This window comes from Vicugna pacos, chromosome 26 (assembly GCF_048564905.1).
Source record: "Vicugna pacos chromosome 26, VicPac4, whole genome shotgun sequence".
NCBI lineage: Eukaryota > Metazoa > Chordata > Mammalia > Artiodactyla > Camelidae > Vicugna > Vicugna pacos.
This window is the reverse complement of record NC_133012.1, coordinates 805,311-829,292: the sequence shown is the minus strand read 5'-3', so window position 1 is coordinate 829,292 and position 23,982 is coordinate 805,311. Positions and strand designations below refer to the sequence as shown.

At 36.2% G+C, this 23,982-nt stretch overlaps 1 protein-coding gene and 1 long non-coding RNA gene across 5 annotated transcripts; both read right to left on the bottom strand.

Annotated features, from left to right (window-relative positions):
• Positions 1 to 1,993: 1,993 nt before the first annotated feature.
• LOC116277741 (protein FRG1) lies at positions 1,994 to 20,102 on the bottom strand. 4 transcript variants are annotated; one of them, XR_012064334.1, is made up of 10 exons: positions 19,817 to 20,102; positions 17,785 to 17,855; positions 12,575 to 12,700; positions 11,721 to 11,778; positions 11,279 to 11,393; positions 8,884 to 8,988; positions 5,276 to 5,367; positions 4,637 to 4,747; positions 3,210 to 3,374; positions 1,994 to 2,354 (listed from the first exon to the last, which is right to left on the bottom strand). XR_012064334.1 is itself a non-coding variant. In XM_072950130.1 (9 exons), the coding sequence occupies exons 1-9, from the start codon at positions 19,876 to 19,878 to the stop codon at positions 3,314 to 3,316; spliced, it is 801 nt and encodes a 266-aa protein (XP_072806231.1). In that variant the 5' UTR covers positions 19,879 to 20,102; the 3' UTR covers positions 1,994 to 3,313. The 4 variants fall into 4 exon arrangements, 3 of the variants coding, with proteins under 3 accessions (XP_072806231.1, XP_072806232.1, XP_072806233.1); XM_072950130.1 differs by having other exon boundaries at positions 1,994 to 3,374; XM_072950131.1 differs by lacking the exons at positions 1,994 to 2,354; positions 3,210 to 3,374 and adding an exon at positions 3,515 to 4,529.
• LOC140689412 (uncharacterized) lies at positions 17,873 to 19,797 on the bottom strand. Its single transcript, XR_012064336.1, has 3 exons — positions 19,564 to 19,797; positions 19,400 to 19,470; positions 17,873 to 17,944 (listed from the first exon to the last, which is right to left on the bottom strand). It is a non-coding gene; the product is annotated as an uncharacterized lncRNA (long non-coding RNA).
• Positions 20,103 to 23,982: the final 3,880 nt, after the last annotated feature.

The window sequence follows — 23,982 nt, the reverse complement described above, 5'->3', positions numbered from 1 at the left end:
CCAGGAACTCCATAGCATTCGGGTGGGTAGTGGTTCACCTGGTATTCTGAGTCCATTTTAGGAACTCAGGCCTATTTTAAGATGTATGAATGTATTCCTTTATTTTAATGATTTCTTTATTAACTTCTTTCTATAGGATGTTAAGAGTTTTCTACCTGTACCTAGGCAAGTCCAGGCAGGTCCTTAATCTGGGGAAGAGAAGACAAGGAACTGGTAAGAGCTTGAGCAGGTCATGGTGGAGTAGCTTGTACTAGACTGACCCTCTCACACACATTCAACTTAAACTTTGGACAAAATATTAAAAATTATCTAAAGGTAATGGATAGTGACCAAAAATATGGAGCAACTTGAATGGAGTTAATTCTAGTAAGAAAGGAACCATATTTTTAACATCTTTTTGACTTAGGGCAGGCCCCAGGCAGTGCCACTAAGAGTAATTAAAACTCCTATAGAAACCTTAAGTCCTATTAGTTTAGGAATCTGAGACAGGATTCAGAGTAACCTAAGAATCTGGAAAGTAGGGAGGAAATGCTGAAAAAGGAAAAAGCCACAGAAGGTAGAGCCACACTACCCAAATCTCTCACTGATCTGGAAGCTCCACATTCTTGGGGCAGAATTCAAGCAGCCCAGCTAAAACTAAAACCGAATGTGAGATTTCAGCTGTTGCCTGCTGTGGGGAGAGAATTTGGAGCTAGTGATCAACCAATTAACTGCATACTAAATGAAAAAATAGTAATTCTTCAATTTTCTAAATTTCAGTTAGTCAAAACAGCATCCACAGTGTCTCCAATGCATTATTCACAATGTCCAGATACAATCTAATTATATCAGACATATCAAGAAACATACTAAAAAAAAAAAAAAGGCAATCAGTGGAGACTGATTCCAAGATGACCCGGATGTTGGAATTAGTAGACAAGGATTTTTAAGGTAGCTATTTATAACTGCCTAAAAATAAACTGCTCCCCAGTACACTTGTAATGAATGGACAGGATATTTCAGCAGAGAAAAAGAAATTATAACAATAGCAATTACAACAGGATCAAATTGATTCTAGAAGTGAAAAATACTGTCTGAGATTAAAAAACAACCAGATGTGTTTAACAGTTTGGAGATGATAAAACAGTTAGTGAACTAGGAGACAGAAAAATTTTAAATATCTAATCTGAAAAATATGAGCACACAAAACTGGGTGTGGGGAGCTTTTTTGGTGTGCTTTTATTGTATAAAACCTTCCTTTTGATAAGGTTATTAGACTAGTAAATCAGGGAAATGCTCAGCCGGAATGTATCTTGATTTTGATAGTGCTTTAAACACAAATTCTCAATATGCTTATGTACAAGATGGAAAAACGTGGAACACAAGACTGTATTTAGATGCATTCATTCTTGACCTCTGCCACTCTCAGATTAACTTCAGAGCTTTCATGGGGGTTGTAATAAAATGCAATGCTAGAAATAGGGAAGGAAGATTTACATATTACCTGAATTTTTTAATCTTTAAAAGGTTACTTTCCATTTAGTTATTACAAAATGTTGGCTATCTTCCTGTGCTGTACAATACATCCTTGAGTCAATCGTACACTCTAACAGTTTGTACCTCCCACTCCCCCACCCCTATATTGCCCTTCCCTTCCCTTCCCATTGGTAACTAGTTTGGTCTCTAAATCTGTGAATCTGCTTCTTTTTTTGTAGTATTTCTTAGATTCCACATATCATACAGCATTTATCTTTCTCACTTATTTCATTGAGCAGCATAATGCCCTCCAAGTCCATCTATATTGCTGCAAATGGCAAAATTTCATTTTTTATGGCTGAGTAGTACTCCATTGCACATATAATCACATCTTCTTTATCCATTCATCTATTGATGGATCCTTAGGTTGTTTCCATGTCTTGGCAATTGTAAATAATGCTATTATAAACATTGGGGTGCATGTATCCTTTCAAATTAGTGTTTTTGTTTTTTTTTGGATACATACCCAGGAGTGGAATTGCAGGGTCATATCATAGTCTTTAAAGTTTTTTGAGAAATCTCCATACTGTTTTCCACAGTGATTGCACCAATTTACATTTCCACCAACAGTACATAAAGGTTTCCTTTTCTCTTCATCATTTTTATTTGTTTTATGATAAGAGCCATTCTGACAGGTGTGAAGTGGTATCTCATTGTGGTTTTGATTGCATTTCCCTGCTGATTAGTGAGCATCTTTTCATGTGTCTGTTGCCCATCTTACCTGTATCTTATTCATTTGTTGTCCTCCTTCACTAGTGTATCAACTTCATGAGGGCAGGCAATGCCTATTTTTAATCTGTATCTTCTTGGTTGCCAGGACCTGTAAGTAGTCCTGCTCCCTGGAATGGGGACAGGAATTGGGTAAACAAGAGGGTGGGTATAGTGACAAGAAATCTGGAACGTACTATGTTCAGAAATTCAGGCAGATGGAATGTGTGTTCCGGGGAAATCAGTCTTTTGGCAGGTGATCTCCAGTACTAAGCTACTGTTGGAAGCTTCAATCTCGTGAGGGTAGTGTTTCCCAAAGTGTGGTTCTGATCACTTACTCTCGATTTACCGGGAGTACCTGTTAAAATGTCAGTTTTGGGGACCAATCCTAAATTTGCTAAGCTTGCATCTCTAAGGGTGGGTCTTAGAAATGTATAGGTACCCTAGGCAATTCTTATGTATGTAAATTTGAACTATTTATGTTTAGGGGTTGGGGAGCTGATGAAAGCAAGGAATAGTCTAAGACCTGGGGCAGGTTTCACAACCTTGGCATTGTTGGCATTTTGGCTGGATAATTCTTTGTTGTTGGAGGCTGCTGTCCTGTGCATTGTCGGATGTTTAGCAGCATCCCTAGTCCCTAACGCTCTAGAGACCAGAGCACCCCCTCCTCCCAGCTGTCACAACCAAAAATGTCTCCAGACATTCCAAAATGTCCCCTGGGAGAGAAAATAGCCTTTGGTTGAGAACCACTACTTTGGGGGATCAGGGTACTAAGTACCCAAGGATCAGAAGAAAGAGAACACAATATGGGAGAACATCCAGCTATTGGAAACGGAATGCCAAGTTAGGGCCAGATCTAGAGCGGGAGCTCCTTTTTAAGGTCAATGCTGGTAGCTTAGCTACCTTGCTGTAGACAGGCCACGTGACTCTAGAGTTGGTGACAGATGGAACATAAACGCTGAGAACTAGACAGGGTGTGGCATCACCTGTTTCTTCGAGTAGCATCTCATGCTTTATGACAGGAAGTCCAGAAAAAAATTCTGTGGCACTTTAAGTTGTGCTTCATTTCCATGTGAAATACTGCAATTAGCTAAAAAGTACATCCGTGGAATATGTTAGGTTTGTGGTCTTGGAAGCTCTGGAATTTCTTTCTGTTAAAAAAAAAACCTTTCTTGAAAAACATCTCAAATTTTGATTATACATGTTTACCGATGAACTCAATTAAACTTGATTAAATCTAGCTACTGGTTCAGCAGTAATTCCATAACAGTACAATAATTCTGTAAAAACATTTCCACTGATTTTTTTTTTATTCAGAAAAAACAGAAGACAGAAACAAAAGTTGCGGTCATTTGCAGTATCTATCAGCTTTCAATTTGGCTCTCCTGTTTAAACAAAACAAATAATAAAAGTTAATCTACATGAAATATGTCATATAGTCAACTGCTGCTAAACATAAACTCATGCTTAGAAATTGTGTTTTCAATTTTGGTTATTATGTTACCACACCGCTTATAGTAAAATATTTTAATTAAAATTTTACTCTTCAATTTTATGTTTCATACTAAATGGATTTTACTCTTACAAAAATCTTTTCCTAATCTTTAATACATGTTGCCTAAGAGCTTTTTTAATCCATCATAAGCAATTTTAATTGCCTCTGAATTTAAGCATGCCCTAAACGTTTATTTAATAAGGTGGCAATGCTGTATTTTCATAAGTGATAAAAGTCATAGGACATAGACTGTATTCTTCTTTTGAGTCTACATCCTGACTATTTTTTATATTTCATTCTTGATTTCTTAAAAATAGGCACATGCTAATTTTTCTCAGCTGGAGAAAATTACTGCGTTATTTCTGACTTTAGGTAACCCACTTGATCAGCTGGCTGATAGCAAATACAAGATAAAGCATTGTCTTTTATTAAGTAGTGTAAAGACACATCTTAAGGCTAATTTTGCAACATATGACTTGAATGAGTGGCAGGAGATTACCAAATTCTCTTTTGATCTGGCACTTACTTGATTTATACTTGTAAGCTCATAGCTAAACCTCTCTAACCCTATTTTTGTTGTAAATCTAGGACATTACTTACCTAAACAGGAACAGTAATAAGTAAATAGTAATAATGTACTAAGACAAATATCCTGCACACTTCTGAATGCAGCTTAATAAAAGTGCTTCAATTTTATTTCAGTCGAATCTGAATTTCTCACAACAAAAATAAAAACTTGGAATCCGGCTATTTTCAGGTACTCTTTCTTCGTGATCTTTTCCCCGACTTATAATGTCCTTTTTCGGTAATACTACAACATTCAAAAATTTAAAATTACAGTAATTAAGAAAAGAACATGGGTTTATATACACCACTTCTATTGGCTACTGAAAACAGTACGAATAAAAATATACCTACCTGTCCAGAAGTGTTTCATGCAAAAATCCATCTTTCCGGGCCTTTTTAAGAATTTTACTGTCTTCTTTACTTATTTTAAGTTTGTGGTCTTGGAAGCTCTGGAATTTCTTTCTGTTAGGAAGAAAATATCTTTCCTGAAAAGCATCTCAAATTTGGCTATACCATACTCACTGATGGGCTTACAGATATTTTACAGGTTTTTCATTTATTTAAAAGAAAAACGAATTGTATTTCTTAAATATTTAACATATAGCTTTCCAACTACAAAAATGACCTTCATACCACACCATCAATAGGGCAGTTGTTTGGGAAGCCCTACAGACGCAACATTTGGGAATGTTGGCTGGAGTCTCTTGTATCCCAGCTGTGGGACAGCATTTGGTTAGCATCATGTACTGATAATTAGAGCCACTCCATTGAGTAGGGAGAACAGACCAACCCAGGGGACTTGAGCTTTGAAAGCTAACAGGATAACTAGGAAAACTGAAGCCTTAAGAGAAGGCTTCTTCTGCTTAGTGCTCTGTCCTAGAATCTAGATTATGCTGCCTCGTTTTGTCCTTCAGGTATTTTATTTTAGTTGCATTGAGAAGCACTTCTCACTGCCAAATCTATAGTTTCAAAAAGAAAAAAAATACATACACATAATTGATTTCACACTGCTTAACATTTCCTTTGTCTTCTTCTGGAATATCATCTTTTTTCTTAGTCTCTCTTTCAGCACAGGATCTAATCTGGATTTTGGAGATGAGACCCCAACAGGTTATACATTTATCGTCCCCCTTCTCCACTTTACTTACTACACAATAGCATTCTAGGTGATTCCTTACATGAAAGAAGGAAACAATTAACTGAACAATTAGATTCAGAAAAAGACAGGTTCTAGATAAGTGTTTTTATTTATAACTGTAATTTATCTAAATAATTGTTATTACATATTTCTCTAAAGAGCCCTTACATCAGAAACACTAAAGAAAAAATTTGAAAAGCGTTTTACAGGTCAGATCCCACTAAGTAAATTAGGCAAAGTTTAACGTTATTTGGCCTCAAAAGAAATACAATAGGATCAAATTATCCTGCTATTTAGTGTTCATTTTATAACACTGAATGTTTAAGATGATAGCTGTTTTACTTTGCATAGGATATACCAAATACATTAAAACTTTTCACATAATACAATGTTTTTACCTAATTGGAACCCACCCCTTTTAAATCCTCCTTATATCCTCAAAAGTTTTGACAAGATATTTACTATCATATGGCATAAATTAACTGACACAGACACAGCAACTCGGACCAACTGAGTGTGGCAAGAAGGGGAGAGGAATAGAATTCAGGGCTGTGGAACTGGCAGTTTGCAACCCAAAGGACCCACATCTCCAAAGTGATCTCTGTGGCTCAGAGCATAAGAAAGATTGCTTAGATTGCTTAGAAAGTGGTGACCAATAAAGCATGTGCCAGTAATATGTGTGGTTAGAGGGGTCCTAAAAGACCTGGGGAAATTCCTGACTAGGTCTGTGACACAATACTGCTTTTAGCAGGAGGGAATGTATTCTGGTAGATAAAGCCATGCCATAAAGGTGGATGTTGACACAGACTAGCAGAGCCTGCAGTGCAAAAGGCAAGGTGGAAAGACTTCAGGATTATCAGAGCTCCCAGGTACCTGACTAACAAAACAGACCCAGGGAAATCTGACAGGTACTTCATATAAAAATGGTTATAATTAATGATAAATTAGCATAGTGTTTTTTTCCTATAGATGTGCAAAGTACAGCACATATCTGCACTGTTTGTCTTCAATAATCATGCTTTTATAATGTAATCCAGATAAAAAATAATTTAAACATGATAAGATAAAATTAAATAAATAAAATTAAAAATAGATGAGTCAGAAATCCATCAGCATTTTTCTTATGACCTGCTTCCTGAGAAGCGGTGTGATGTGGAATGTAATTTCTATAGTCAGTTGGGCCTGGGTACACACTCTGTCTCTGCCTTATCGAGCTATGTGACTTTCATGAAGTGACTGATCCAAACAGTGAGATGTAAGGAGGGTAAAAGGCTGTTTCCTGTTCTGTAAAGTTAATAATAACCACCTCACCAGAATATTATGAAGATTAAAGACAACAATGCATATGCTACATTCAGCAGAGTACCTGCAGCTACTTGCTTTAGTTTTGTTCATGTAATTGAAAAATATTATGACTGACACTTCAAATTACAACAAAAGAATATCTAGGTTTTATACTTAAATTATTTGAGACTTTGGCAGTGAAAATGATTTCTGAGAAAACTATGAAAATATACAGAAATTTCTAATTCCTAAGCTGTCTAGAATGGCATTTCTTTCTCCATTAATCAACTACAAATGATGAATAAAGTTACTGGTATTAGCATTCTTGTTTAGAAAGATTAGCAATATTTTTCAAGGTAAAAAGAATACTGTAAGAGTAAAAAGTATTTTGAAAACTGAGAACATTTTAAAAATAAAATCAAATACATGACACGGAATTTAACATAAAGCATATTCAGATACTTGATGCTTTTAAATTATGCTGATAGTAGAGAAAATGTAATGGGAATTTTTATGCTTTATTTGTAAAACTTAAGCCCCCCCCCCCCCATTTCTTTGAGCCTTCCACTCTGGCCCTCACTGATGTATTACACACAGTGAATTTGGATCAGACTAGCTGTAATGACTTGCCAACAGACACAAATTAGGCAAAGTTCAGAATGCTCAGTACTGGGATGGAATGCCAAGAAAAAGGAAAACAATGCATCAACAAGGGTAGTTATTCTTTAGACTCATCTTGCTGTTATGTTTTTCATTAAAGATCTGGTGATTTTAGTAAGGCTAAAAAATTAAGCCTTAAAGGCCTTCATCAAAGTCCAGTTACTATAACTACCTGATTATCTACTTTACAGTTTTATTTAATAGGACTTTCACCTTGATATGAAGATGCCTGTACAACTCTTACAATGAAATAAAGAAAAGGATTAGGGAAGTTAAGTCTGGGAGAAAGAAATTTCTAGTTTATTGTAGATACTGACAGACATATGCAGAACAGATAAACAAGATTATACTGTATATCACAGGGAAAGATATACAAGATCTTGTGGTAGCTCACAGAGAAAAAAAAATGTGACAATGAATATATGGTATGTTCATGTATAATTGAAAAATTGTGCTCTACACTGGAATTTGACACAACATTGTAAAATGACTATAACACAATAAAAAATGTTTAAAAAAAATTAAAACACACACACACGTTTTAGGTGCTTTGTGTTTCTGTTCATGTAAGGAAGACTTACTTATTCATTAAGAGATCCAGAATTTGAGGGCTAAGGCTCTGAAAGTTCTGCTATGACGTTTATATATTTTATATAGTGACTAGCAACATGGATGCTCAAGTATTAAACTCATAACCTTCTCATACATGCCAGTGGGAGTTTAAATTAGTATAACTCCTAGGGAGGACAATTTGGCAGTATCTAACAATTACAAATGCATGTACCCTTGACCCTGTAATCCTGCCTCTGGAAGTTTATCCTCACATATACTTGCACACCTACAAAATGAGGTGTATTCAAAGTTAAGTCCTGCAGCACTGCTTATAAGGATAAGAGACTGAAATCATCTAAATTTCGATTTATAAGGAACTGATTAAATTATGGAGCACACCTAAAATGGAGTCTTATATAGCTATTAAAAAGAGAGAAAACTTTCTAAATAATGATAACAAAAAATCTCTAGCATACAATGTAAAGGAAAAAATATCAAGGTCTAAAAGAGTATGTACAGCAGGCTAACTTCAGGAGAGTAGAAAATTACAAAAACTCATTTTTTATATAGGAACTCAAGAAGGCTACAGAAAGATGGGGGACATGCTTTCCATGCTTGTATTTAAACAATTTTGAACCATGTGAACACATCATCTATTTAAAAAATTATAACTTAAAAGGCAGGCAAGAAAGAAAGAAGACATAGGCCTAAGAAGCATGTGGAACTAACTACTCAGAAAAAGACACTAATAAATGGAGAGAATAACAAGGTAGCTCTTAGATGTATTTCTCTACCACATGGTGCAAACAGTCAGTTACGGGATTTATAATTAAAGTTTATTTGGAGACAGTATAAAAAGCTATGAATTTAAACCTTTAAAGTGATAATAAGTGATGCAACATTTAAGAGATGTAGTCACATCATATGTGCCATGTATTATTCCATAGAAAAATGTCATGATTACCTTTATCATTTCTTCTTCTCCTGCTGTTTTACTTTTTGCTTCTATATCACCTGCTTCATTGCATCTAATAAAGCAGCTATTTGAGGCCAGTAGAGCCATTTTCCCCTAAATAAAACAATAATAACAAAAAAATGAGTTATAAGAATATCTGCAAAAAATTCTCAAGACTAAATTATTTTTCCCCCTGATTATAGAAGTAATCAGGAAAAAGAATTTGAAGACAACTTGGGGAAAAAAAATACAGAAAACTAAAATCACATATAATCTTACTACTCAAAGATAACCACATTAAATATTTTTAGTATATTCTAGTTATAGGACTAAATTCTAACTAGATGGAATAGAATTATTTCATTTGGCCTCAAAGATCTATTGAGGATGTAATGGATTTAGTTCAGTTAAAAAAAAAAGCTATAAAGACAAAACAATTGTAATATATAATATTTTGCTCAAATAGTAGTGTTTTAAGTAAAATTTCTCCATAATTGGAAAATATAAAAATACATAATATAAAAGCTAGCCTTTGATGCCTTTTAATTTACTGCTCAAAACTTTTAAGAATCAATATCTGAGGGACTTTTGGGAAGAAATAGTCAAACTTAGTTGTTTAATGCTCAATGTATTGTATTGACTCTAATAAACAAAACTGTGAAAACTAGTTTTCCTATGTATCTAAACCTAGATTATAAATTTGATTAATTAAATTTCCTTAACAAACATAAGATTTAATTATAACTTGTATATGGTTGATTCTTTTGGAAAACTCTGAATAACTTAAACATCAGACACTATATTTATAAATCTAATCATTACAAAATGTATTAGTAACCTATCATATCCAGTTACAAAAGTGCTAATAACATAGAATTGATTTAATTTCTTATTCAAGGTGGCAAGGACTGGGTTTTCTGTCTTCTGGATGACTTCTGGTAAACCTGTATGTGGCTACATAGTCCAAGGTGATTTAAATCTATGCTGCTGATCTTTTGGCTGGGACCCTTTTTGTAACAGTTTTTACTTATTATATCAGGGAGTTTTAAGTTTCTTTTTCATTTAAATATAACATTTTTAAACTTAGTGTCTTTCCCAAAAATAAGTGAAATGAATGTCCCTAAAGTTCTGTGTGAGTCGAAGTATCTGACTCATTATACTGGCCTTATGATATGCTGGCCTCTTCTGTTGATATAATTTTTATTATAAGTATCTCATTATATTTGTAGAATCATCTAGAAGGGGCTGTAACCCCTCCTGGTTGCAATGGTTTCTGAAATCAGTCTAGTGGGTCCTGACCAGTACTGGGGGGAAGGGGAAAGACACAGCAAAAGAAGTTAAAGAATATAAAATATCAGAGTGTTCAACACATAGATAAGTAAGTATTGTTAAGCACAACTCTTGCTTCTGTTATACATACGTGTGTACCGGGCTGCAGTATGAAATGTTTTTCTCATTGGATTAGGCAAAAAGGCCTGAATAGACATTTTTCCAAAAGACATACAAATGGCCAATGAGTACATGAAAAGATGTTCAACATCACTAGCCATTAAGGTAATTAAAATCAGAACCATAGTGAGATACCACCTCATGCCATCATCAAAAAGACAAGAGATAACAAATCCTGGCAGGGATGTGGAGAAAAGGGAATCTTTGTACACTCTCAGTGGCATTGCAAACTTGTACGGCCACTATGAAAAGTAGTATGGAGGATCCTAAAAATTAAAAATAGAACTAGCAGTGATTCAGCTATTCCATCTCTGGGATTATATCCAAAGTAAACAAAAACACTAACTCAAAAAGATACCTGTCCATGGCAGTATTATTTACAGTAGCCAAAATATAGAAGCAACCTTAGTGTGGATCAACAGATGAAAAGATAAAGAAGTTGTATCTACATACATACACACACACACGGGAATATTATTCAGCCATTAAAAAATGAGGACATCCTGCCATTTGTGGCAACGTGGATGGACCCTGAGGACATTATGCTAAGTGAAATTAAGTCAGACAGAGAAAAACTGATCTCACTTATAGGTGGAATCTAAATCACACACGTTGTTTGCCCATTTTTAAACTGGATTATTTGGCTTTTCTTGCTACTGAGTTGTATGAGTTCTTCCTACATTTTGGATATTAACTCCTTATCAGATATATGGTTTGCAGATACTTTTTCGCATTCTGTAGCTTATTTTTTCACTTTGTTTTTTTTTTTTTTTTTTTTGCTGTGCTGTACTATTTTTTTGAGATCTTTTTAAGGTTATGAATTCATGTGGAGTTTTCCCAATTTAGTGATTTATATTATTGCATTCTACATTTTTTTAGAATATATGCTCTCATTGACTGTTAGAGACTTTCTCTTATATTGACAAGAAGCTTTTAAAGACAAAATAGTACTTACATCTTGAAACACTGGTTCCCATTGTTCTCTTGGTCCAATTGCATCTGAACGCCCAACAACAAGTCCATCTGAATTTATACCAAGATATTTTCCATAGCCAGATTTCAGAGCAATTCTTCAGAGTAATAAAACAGGTAAATGTTAAAAACTGAAAGAAAATTAAATATGCAACATAAAAAAATGTGTGTGTATAAAAATTCAGATTAACCATAGTTCATGTGTTCAAAAGCCATGTGTGGCTAGTGGCTACCACATTGGACACTGTAGTTCTATACATACAATTTAAAATTCTATTTCCTTTAAATAGTGTTATATAATACCTTATATTATATAGGAAACATTTTCCAAATTCATTATTCTTCAAATACACTACTTTTAATGGATATATAATATTTTAAGTAATGCATTATAATGTGTTAATTATAGTTCAATTCAAGCTTACCTGGAGTCAGACAATTTGACAGCTGTAAACTGCTCTGGAGGACTAGGACCCTCATCAACTATAGGAGAAAAAATCATTTTAAAATAAATTTGATGTTTCTTATAAATACACATATAAAGATATTCTTTAGCTTTAAAAAAGTAGCTTTTTCTCTTTTAAAATCAAATATAAGATTATGACATATTTGTAATACAGTATTCACAGTATCAAGAGCTACTTTATCTCCTAGATAACTAAAGTGCTAGTTTCACATACTTAATAAGATAGGTCAGCATGATTCTTATTTATTTGGTCACTTCCAACACACTATCTGTGTTTTAAAATGCAGTCAGCACATAGACAAATAAGCACTTAATATTTAAAAAACTAAATGCTTTAATTTATTCAAGGGATGGCCATTCAGACCAGAAGCTTCTGCTTTTGAATCTTTCAATTACTTTTATCTCATTAGTGCTTCTTCTGTTGGGCTAAAAGTGATGAGAGAACCTCAAAGTACTAACTATGCTCCAGGTTAGTTTTGGCAAAAAGTCTAAAGAACAAAGGAATTCAAACCTTTGCTCAAACAGGTTTCCTTTTTCTTTCCACTTATTATTTCAATGACTCGTATTGTTTTTGATTCCCATAGATACTCTTCTGGAACTATTCAGAATGTTTTCAAATGCTTACACTGGAGAGGGAGTTGGCAATCATTGGTAAGTAGTGAGGAAGGAAAAAAGTGGAAGAGTCAAAATAAATGGATTCTTTCCTTTGGAATATATTTGAGATTAGTCAGAATGTGGCGTAAGTGAATGAATATCATAAGATATATACTTTAAGTGGCCTTTTCCATTCCATTGCTTCTACCAGACACAAACCTTTTTTATGTGGCGCTCCCAGTGTAAAAAGTCCATTGTCAAGTGCATGTATGTAGGTTCCTTTATCCATTTCAATAGCTATGGTTCCTGAAATTTCACCAAAGTTTGTTACTGTCCACCAGATTCCTAAAAAATAAAATCAGTAATTTAAATTTATATTTTGGATTTGATAGAAGGTCCTTAGTTGTTGCTGTTGTTGTAACTTACTTAAAATTTGTTTAGTTTGCATTTGTAATAATACAGGGAGATCTCATATACCCTTTACTCACTTTCTCCCAATGGTAACATCTTGCATAACTGTAGTACAGTATCAAGACCAGGAAACTGACACTGATACAATTCATGAAACTTATTCAGCTTTCATCAGTTTTACATGCACTCATTTGTATGTTTGTATGTGTGTGTGTGTAGATGTAGGTGACTACCACCATAGTCAAGATTAGGGTCTTTTAAAATATAAAACAGCAGAACACGGGAAGGCACAGAATGATTTACAGAGAACAGTCTCTCATTTCAGCCTCCAGCCATCCATGACTGCTTTCCAAAGGCAATGACTATAACCTGTTTCTTATGTATCCTTCCAGATTATAATTACAATTGCCAAGACTGATGTCAAGGGGCATATTGCCTATATTTTCCTTCTAGGTTTCAGACCTTACATTTAAGTCTAATTCATTTTGAGTTGATTTTTGTGTATGGTACAAGATAGCGGTCCACTTTCATTCTTTTGCATGTGGCTGTCCAGTTTTCCCAACATCATTTATTGAAGAGGATGTCCCTTCTTTACTGTATACTCCTAGCTCCTCTATTGTAAATTAATTGACTATATATGCATGGGTTTATTTCTGGGCTCTCTATTGTGTTCCATTGATCTATGTATCTGTGTTTATGCCAATACCACCACTGTTTTGATTACTATAGCTTTATAATATAATTTAAATCAGGAAGTGTGATGCCTCCAGCCTTATTCTTCTTTCTGTATATTGCTTTATTTGGGATATTTTGTGGTTCCATACAAATTTTACAATTGTTTGTTCTACTTCTATGAAAAATGCCATTGGAATTTTGATAGGCGTTGCACTGAATGTGTAGATTGCTTTGGGGTAGTACAGACATTTTAATAATATTAATTCTTCCAATTCACTAGTATGGAGTATCTTTTCTGTGTGTCTTCTTCAATTTCTGTCATTAATGTCTTACAGTTTTCAGTGTACAGGTCTTTCACCTCCTTGGTTAAATTTATTCCTAGGTATTTTATTCTTATTGATGCAGTTGTAAATGGGATTATTTTCTTAATTTCACTTTCTGGTGGTTCAGTATTAATGTATAGCAATGCAACAGATTTCTGTATATTCATTTTGTATTCTGCAACTTTATTGAACTCGTCAATCAGTTCTAACAGTTTTTTGGTGGACTCTTTAGGGTTTTCTATATATAATATCATGTCACCTGTAAATAGTGACATTTTTACTTCTTTTCTCATTTGGACGTCTTTTATTTCTTTTCTTTGCCTCATTGCTCTGCCTAGGACTTCTAACACTATGCTGAATAAAAGTGGCAAGTGTAGGCATCCTTGTCTTGTTCCCCATCTTAGCGGAAAAGCTTTCAGCTTTTCACTGTTAAGTATGAACTTAAACTGTATCTAATTTTTGTTGGGTCTGATAATAATATATTATTATATTTTAAAAGAGTTCTTTCTCTCTTCTTCCTTCTGTTTCATAACTAATAAAAATTAGTAGAAATTTTAGCTTACTTTCAGATCCTTGCATGGAATCAACAGAACAGCTTCACAAAATTAAAAAAGATTTCCCCCCTCCCCCAAAATATATTGTTATTTGTGTAGGAACCTTGGGAAACTGTGAATGTATGAGAAGGTGGGAGGACAAGGAGAAGAGGACAGAGTGACTTCCTTTCCTAGCCAAGACAGAGTGATCAGTATTGGACTTGCCCTCCCACTGTGAACAACTAGGAAACTGGGCAGAGTATGTGAGAAAACCACTCTCTGGTACTGGAACACAGGTTAACAGGATTATGGCTGTTGACAAAAGGGAAACACATGAGGTGAACATCACATTCATGTTAGCCTTCTGCCGAATGGCAGCGTCTCAACCACCGTGCAGGGAAGTGAAGCCCAAGAAGAGCAAGGCAGTCTCACTGACCTCAGATCTGGCGTCCTGATGTGATCAGAATCTGCTGAGTAAGGTTCTAGACAGGAGGGAACTGCACAGGGGCTGGGGCCCCAGAAGTATACGTGGGGACTCTCTGCAGGGCCTTGGCTGTGGGCTGGGCAGTATGTGTGCTGGGAAGACTTCACAAGGCCAAGCAGTGGGGCTGTGGCTGCTGAGAGCAGACTGAAGACGCCAGAGATCATGAGAGCTGGGAGACACTGGTGTGGAGAGAGCGCAGAGTACCCTGGGCATTTGGTTGAGGCCCCTTGAGGACCCCTTCCTAGAATAAGGGCCACAATCTACATCTAAGGGCAAAACCAAATACCTCTAATCATTAAAGATAAAAAACAAACAAAAAACAAGTCTGATAGGAGCAAAAGGCTCTTCAAATGATTTAACTAGACTTCAAGATAATGACTACTGTCAGAAATAAAAATGGACATTTCATTAAACTGAAAGGAAGACATTAAAGTCCTAAATGTGCATGTACCTCATAACAAAGCTTCAATATACTTTAAACAGAAAATAAGATGTAAACAAATCCAGAATAATAGTTAGATATGCTTTAACACAATCCTCTAATAAATGGTAGTATTAGTAAAGTCAGTAAAGACACAGAAGATTTGAAAGTCTACTCTGTCCACCAAATGACTTAACTGACATTTCGAGAGCAGCAAATCAATGCCTGCAGAATACACGTTCTTTTCAAGTGTAGATGGAAGTTCACCAAGAAAGTAACGTATGTTCTCTGACCATAGGAATTAGTAACAGTGAGATATCCACAGTATCTCCAAGCAAAGGAAATTAAATAGCACCCTTTTGAATAACCCATGGGTCAAAAAAAGAAAAACCCCAAAAAGATAAAACCAATGGACCGAGGAAGAAATCACAAGGGAAACAAACTACTTTGAACCGAATGAAAATGAAAATAAGACATCAAAATCTGGAATATAGGTAAAGTGGTGTGAAGGATATCTAAATGTCCACCTTAAGGAGCTATAAAATAAGAGCAAAGTAAATTGAAAGTAAGTTAAAGGAAGGAAATGATAATAACAGGAAAGAAATGAAATAGAAAATGAAAACCAATAGAGAACATAAATGATATCAATAGATGGGTCTTAAAAAGATTAACAAACTGGTAAACCTTTAGCTAGACTGATTGGTGCAGGAAAAAAACCCCAAAACGCAAGTTATCAATATGAGGCATGAATGACAAGATTGCAATACAGATTCTATAGACATCATGAGGGGAATAAGAGGATATTCTGCACATTATGCCAATAAATTCAACAGCTTAGATGAAATGAAAATTTTCTAAAGAGACATAAATTACCAAAACTGACACAAAAGAAAATCTGAAAATATATCTTAAAGAAATTTAATTTGTAATTAAAAATATTCCCACAAAAAACAACAAGCCAACACAAAAACCTAGGCTCAGATTATTTCACTGGTGAAATATGTTGAAGAAGAAATAATACCAATCTTAAATAGCTATTTCCAAAAGTAAGGGAGGAGAGAGTACTTCCCAGCTCATTTTACGAGGCCAGTATTACCCTGATACCAAAACCAAATAAAGACATTACAAGAAAAGGATACACAAGTTCAATGTCCTCATCAACACAGATGCAGAAATTCTTAAAACTGTTAGGAATCAAATCCAGCAATATACAAAGAATAACACATTGCAACCAAGTGGGGTTTATCTTAGGAATGTGAGATTGGTTTAAAAGTTGAAAATGAATCAAATGTAATTCATTGGTGTACTAAAAGAAGAAAGCCATATAATCATCTCTACAGATGTAGGAAAAAAAGTTAGAATTAGACACCTTTATGATTAAAAATTCCTGAAAAAAAAGTTTAAAAGGAAACTTCTACATTTTGATAAAGGGTATCTGTGAAAATCCTACAACTAACATCATACTATATGGTGGACTATTGAAAGCTTTCTGCTTAAGACTGGGAACAAGGCCATTAAGTCCACTCTTAACACTTTGATTAACATGGTAGAAGTCCTGGTAGTGCAATAAGGTAATAAAAAGAAATAAAGAAACAAAGATTGGAAAGGAAGAAGTAAAACTATCTGCAGTAAATATGACTGCAGATTTCTTAGTTTTTTATATAAACAAACAAAAATACTAAAACTAATGAATTTACTTGTATCTCAGACTACAGAGTCCATATACAAAAATCAATTATACATCTATGTTTTAACAGCAAACAATTGGAAAATAAGATTTAAAAATTCTCTTTACAAGTAATGTAAAATTATAAAATAATTTATAATTTTAAAAAGATGTGTATAATGAAAACTGCAAATTATTGAGAGTCAATGTTATTAAGAGGTTGTTTCTCCCCAAATGACCTACATTCAATACAGTTCACCCAGACAATCCAAGATGATTTACTGTGGAAGGTAATATATTGATTGTAAAATTTGTATGGAAATGCAAGGATCTAGAAGGGTCAAAGCAAGACTCACACCACTTGATTTCAAGACTTTATGAAATGACAGTAAACAAGACGAATATATCAAAAGAATAGAGAAATCGATAGGACAGAGTCCAGAAACAGACCAACACATATAAAGTCAATTGATTTTTGACAAAGATACCAAAGCACTTTAATGAAGTAAGAAAGTCTATTCTACAGCGATGTTGGAACAACTGGATTGCAATATGAAAAAAAAATTTGTAACCTATATTTGGTTAAATAATATTTATCTATATCAGCCCTTTAAAATGATGTATCAGAATCGCTGGATTATTACAAAGTCTAATGATGGTACCTTTTAAATCAGAGAGCTGTGTGTCCTCTCTCCTATGCTTTGTTCTAATAATGAAAAAGACATCAGTGACATCCATTGTGCTAGAGCATAAAAGCAATCTACAACTGTAAGTAATAGTTGGGCTCTTTAAGACAAATAGCGGTTAGTTATAAATTCCTTCCACTTTCTTTTCACTGATTATCCCTAACTAGGAAAATATTTTTAAAGGGATCTCAACTAATGCTCTCCGAATAAAGTACGGGGAACTGACTCACCAACAATATCAAGTTGAGTTTCTTCATCTTCGTCTCTTTTTCTCTTCTTCTCTTTGCTCTTTTTCTTCTTACTACAGGAGATAATTTTCATAGATGAGTTTAGATATGTTGATTTGCATGTTAAATATCATAAGATGGAATCTGAGAACAATCTTTGAAGCTGAACATTGATATACAAATTGATTTAAAGTTATATACACTCTAACTTCTAATACTGAGAAGTCACTTCTGATCCTGTACGTACTGTGTTACAGTTAAGAGAACAGACCCTGGAGCCAGGCTGCCTTTTAAAATCCTGATTCTGTCATTTCTTAGCTCTGTGATTTTTGGAAAATTTACTTCACCCCCTTTTAGTTAGTTTCCCCACCTATACAATGAGGATAATAATTAAATCCAACTCTTAAGGTTATTGTGAAGATTAAGAGTTAATGTGTAACTTGATATGCTGCTGCTGAGAATGTAAAATGGTGTAGCTGCTTTGGAAAATAGTTTTGGGTTCCTCAAAAAGTTAAACAGTTACTATATCACCTTACAACTCTCCTCTTAGGTATATACCCAAAGAAATGAAAACATATGTCCTCACAGAAGCTTGTATAAGAATAGTGATAGAATTATTCTGCTGCCAAAAAATGCAAACAACCCAAATGCTTATCAACTGATGAACAGATAAACCGTATGTTATATCTATACAACAGAATATTATTCACCCATAAAAGGAATGAGTAGTGACTGATACATGCTACAACATCGATGAACCCTGAGAATGTTATCCTAAGAACGTCGTATATTATAGATTCTGTTTATATGAAATATTTAGAATAGGCAAACTGAAACAAAACAGAGGGTTAGTGGTAGTCAGGAACTAGAGGAAGGGCAAAATGGGAAGTGACTGCTAATGATTACGGGGTTTCCTTTTGAGATGATGAGAATGTTCAGCAACTCAACAGTGGTGAACTTTGTGAATATAGTAAAAACGACTGAATTCCACCTTAAAGGGATGAATTTTATAGTATATGTGCTATACCTCAATAATAATAAAAAACCTCAAGAATGATTTTTTAAAAAGTTAATATGCAAAGTGGTTAGAACAGTCCTTGGCACATAGAAAGTGCTACGTACGTGTTAATTATGTTGACAGTTACAATGATTATAAGACACACTTGTTTGCATTTTCATCATAAGCTTTCAGAAGCTAACTCTCCCCTCCATCCTATAAATTCAGACAGTAACAGTTTCAGATGTATTCAGGATAAATTCTTCATGATGCCAGACCCCTAGGCAGAGTTCTCAAGGGTAGTGGCTTCAGCTTGCTCCTTGAGGCTTTCTAACTCACCTAAAAGTTCCAAAACCTCTATCATTGAGACCAGGATGAACTGCTCAACACTTGCATTAATAATCAAACCCGAGCAAATTTATCAGTTAAAACAGAGGTGGAGATATTAGTGGGCAGATTCCTTTTCTTGAAAGATCTAATCATCATAAAACGCCACTTCCTTGCATTTGGCTCTACTTATTTACTGTCGATGTTATCTTATTTAATCCTCATAAGCCTTTTAAAGTATCACTAACCCCTCCCAATACATTAATAAATGGAAGCTGAAAGGTATTAACGAACCTGCCACAAATCATAAAATTAGTAATTGGTGGAGTCCAGGCTCGAGCTTATATCCTTTTCAAAATCCACATCTGCATTAAAAAATTGATTAAAAATCTTAAGGGGGAGGGAGACAATGTTGAAAATAATTATCCCTAATAAAGGAAGTTATTGTTGTAACCTACGCATTCAGACTAACACATATCCACCAAGCGGAGGACTTGTGCCTCCTGGGCTGCTGGTCCGCCCAGCTCTGCGGCCTGTCCTTGCACGGACCCCGGGAACCGAGTCGCAGCTTCTGTCCATTCCGGCAAGAGGCCGGGCTGGGAGCCTGAACCCGAGCGCCCCACGTCTTCCACGGGGCTGGCCGCGTGGAGGGAGGGCGGAGCGCTGTCGAAAGAGACGGGAAGAGTCCGCCGCACAAACTTGCCGTCTTACCTCTTGGCCTTGGTTCCCTTGAGCACGAGTTTGGTGGACTTCACGTAGGAGTATTCGGCCATGGCTCCCCTGACGCTCCGGTAGTAAGAGCTGGGAGCTGGTTCAGGGCAAAATACGTCGACCGGAGCAGGGCCGGGCGAGGGACGCAAAAAACTGAGGGCTGACTCCTTCAGATGTAAGCAGCAGCGGAGCGGACCTGACTCTCCCGGATCCCTGGCTTTTTTTCACGCAAGGATCCCCCCCCGTCCCAAGTAGAGCCCGACTTCCTGTTTACAGCCTGGGGCTACGGCAGCCGCAGAGGGCCTAACCAGAGCGGCGTTCTTTTGCCGCGTCAGGAGAACTGAAGGGGCTCGTCGGAAGGAGGAACGCGGAGGAGACGCGCCCTCTGCTGAGCAGGCGGATCTCACAGCCGAGCTTGGCCTGGTGAGTCACTGGAGAGAACCACCTGCCGGGTCTGGGGAGGAGACGATAATATGGTTAGAGGGTGGAATGACTTAGCCCGCCCTCCAGGTTCTTCGCAGCGGACTGGTCCTGACGGTCCCCCGCAGCGGGGGCGAGGCGACGGCGTTACCTGACCTTGGACGACTCCACAAGCCAGCTCAAGTCCATAAACGTTTATTGTATTATTTTAACTAGGGAGACTCTAGTAATGGAGAAGAAATGTCGTAGTAAGTCCAAGCTCATTCTGCTTGCCCTGGGAGAAGCCAATAAAGCAAGAGAGGAGGTGTTGGGACGAGGAATAATGAATTTATTTGTAAAGCCAGCTGACGGAGAAAATAGCCAACTAATGTCCTAGAGGACCATCTCCCGAGTTTGAATTGAGGTGTAAAGTACTGGTTCTAGCCAGACTCGGAAGGGGTGGTGTTGATTTCTTACTGCCTGCAGCCATTCACAGGCGGGCCTGGTCAGGGTGTTTTCTGTGAGCTAAACAAAGGTAATTTAGCTTAACACTCTTTACCTGGGAGGCAGGATCCCTAGAAATGGGCCTTAGGTATAATTTAAGTTTATAGGCAACACCCCTTTAGTGATTAACAAGCAATAGAATACAAAGAAAGGTTAAAGTGAAAGAAAGAGATCTAATATAGAGCCAGATTTGTTCTTCCCTATTACAGCATCAAATAAGGAATAGTAAAAGACAATGACGTATCAGCATCTGGGCAGATTTCACTAGTCCTGTAGGAATTTGAGTGGAGTTGGGGTGGGAGGGTGGTAGTGAAAACTATTGTAGAGAGGTCTTTCTGTACAGGGTGGATCTTGAGAGGGATTTTGACAGCTTCAGTCACCTGAATATCTCTCCTGCCTGCTCCAGTCTCTTCAATAGTTTTATAACCCACCTCACTGATTCCATTCTATACCCCTTCCAAACCATCTTCTATAGTGCTGAGTGATCGTTCTAAAAAATGGCTGATCATTGTTCCCTTTTACCAAAAATCTATTAAATGCTGCTTTTTGCCTTCGGGAGGAAACATCCTAATATAACTTAATCGACTGATGACTGTCCTCTGATTCTTCACCACTGAACCCTTGCCACCTGTTTCAGTCCCACAAGATGACTGGAAATGTTTGAATGCTCTGTGTTTGTTTCTGCTGCCTAAAATGCTTCCCTGTCTTCTTATCTACCCTCTTCATGTGGCCCCCATTTTTCAGCCTTTGAGACAAACTCAGGCCTCACTTCCTCCAAAAAGCCATCTTTGAATGACTTCCTGTATTTCCCCAACTATCCTTCATTTCTCGTCCTATTGCTTAATTGTGTGCTTTTTAAGGGCAGGAACCATAGCTTATTTCACCTACATCTTACCTAATGCCTGCTTCACAGTAGACCCTGTGTAAGTGTCTGCTAAATTATTATTAGGATTCTGAAGCCTGGTGTGGGATAATAAACAGAGTGGAACAGTTAGAGTGTGACGACTAGATGGAAGGGGTTGTGGTAGAAAAAAAGAAGGAGAAAATTGGGTGGGTAAAGAATAGCAGGCCTTGGGAAGTCAGTTTCTTATTTATCAGACATCTCAGCAAAGATACCATGCTTGGTGATAAGAGGATACAAAAGATGCTTCCACTCAGGGCCTGATCTTAAGGGCCTTCATCTAAGTCACGTGCAGTGAGAGGCAGTATAGCATATAGTTAAGGGTGGAGCTTCTGGAGAGAGACTGCTTGGGTGGACAGACCTTGCTGTCTTTATAAGTTAGATGACTTTATCAGTTATTTAACCTCTCAATAACTATGTTTATTCAGCTACAAGGGTTCCCTTTTCTCCATATCCTTATCTTGTCTTCTTGATAATCGTCATTCTAACAGGTGTGAGGTGATACTGCATTGTGGTTTTTTTGGGGGGTGGGGTGGGAATTAGGTTTATTTGTTTATTTTAATGAAGATGCTGGGGATTGAACCCAGGACCTCATGCATGCTAAGTGTGCACTCTACTACTGAGCTATACCCTCCCCCCATCTCATTGTGGTTTTGATTTTCGTTTCCCTGATGGTTAGTGACATTGAGCATCGTTTCATGTACCTGTTAGCCATTTATATGTCTCCTTTGGAAGAATATCCATTCATTTCCTTTGTTTATTTTTAATTATTTGTGGGGTTTTTTTTTGGCTATTGAATGAGTTTCTTATATACTTGGGATATTAATATGATTTGCAAATATTGTCTCCAACTCTATAGATTGCCTTTTAATTTTATTGATTGTGTCTTTTGCTGTGCAGAAGCTTTTTAGTTTGTTGTAGTCCCATTTAGGTATTTTGCTTTTGTCGCTTGTGCTTTTGGTGTCATATCCAAAAAATTATCACCAAGATGAATGTCTAGGAACTTTTTCTCTCTGTTTCCTTTTAGGAGTTTTATGTTTTCAGGTCTTATGTTTGAGTCTTAAATCATTGCCAAGAGAAATACTTAACATTTCAGGAGTGTTATGAAGTCTATCATGAGCATATCTTCTAAGGACCTAAACTGGGACATTCTGGACTGTGCTCTATGGATTTACCACTGCAGCATGTTACATTGACGAATATACACAGAACATATATCACATAGAGTACAAGATGACAGGACTTCAGTTGGGATATATGACATTCTACCACATTCTATCATTTTCTCACTTATCAAAGCCTCAAAGCATTTTCTTTTTCTTTTTCTTTTCCTACTGGCACATTTCCAAGCAAAGCCCTATTTACTTGTGCCTGGAAAGAGAACATTTACAAAAATGTCTTAGAGAGAGGGGATGTGAAGGAAGTAGTTTCAAATAGGCTAATGACATGAAGGGAACTCTTCATAAAAGATGTTAATAAATCATGCCCACAATCTGGAGAACTTACCCCTACCAAGGAGTCCTGGAGTAGGGAAATAGCTTCTCGATTTTGCAACACAGGTTGGATGAGGAGAATAGGAGATCATTGATCAAGCATTGTCTTTAAGAAATAGAGTGGGTGGAAGCTACTTCAGAGAGTATGCTTCAGAGCATCAGTTCTCAGACTTTGGTGTCAGGACTCACTTATACTCTTAAAAATTATTGAGGACCCTAAAGAGCTTTTGCTTATGTGGATTATACCCATCTATATTTACCATATTAAAAATGAAAACTGAGAAATTTTAACAAATTATTAGAAAATAGACCTATTGTGTTCATGTAAATAACATACTTTATTAAAATTGATGATGAGAAGAGTGGCATCATTTTATATTTTTGCATATGTCTTTAGTGTCTGGCTTAATAAAAGAGATCTTGGTCTCTTATTTGCTTCCACGTTCAATTTCTTGTGATATCACATGCTGGCCAGGTAGCTTCCAGTGTATACTCGGGAGAGAATAGGGGTGGGAGAGGGAAATAACACCTAAGTATTATTACAGAAAGGGTTTTGACCTTGCAGCCTTCCTGAAAGGAACTCAAGACCTCCCAGGGTCACATGTGCACAGGGTAGAGGGTAAGTGCAGGTGAGAAAGCAGCTGTTTTGGGGGGTGAGGGGTTTGGGAGTGTGGAGATAAAGGTCGTGCTCTTCTTTCTTTTCCTTTCTGCTCTTGTTGCTGGAATTTACTTTTAGATTATGATATTGCCATAAATTAGGAATTATGTGAATAGATATCATTGATACTGCCTAATTAAAGACGTTTTTTGTCTGTCTTCTAAGTTTTTGGTACATTCAAAGAAGTCTTCTGTCTCATTTTTTCCCCACC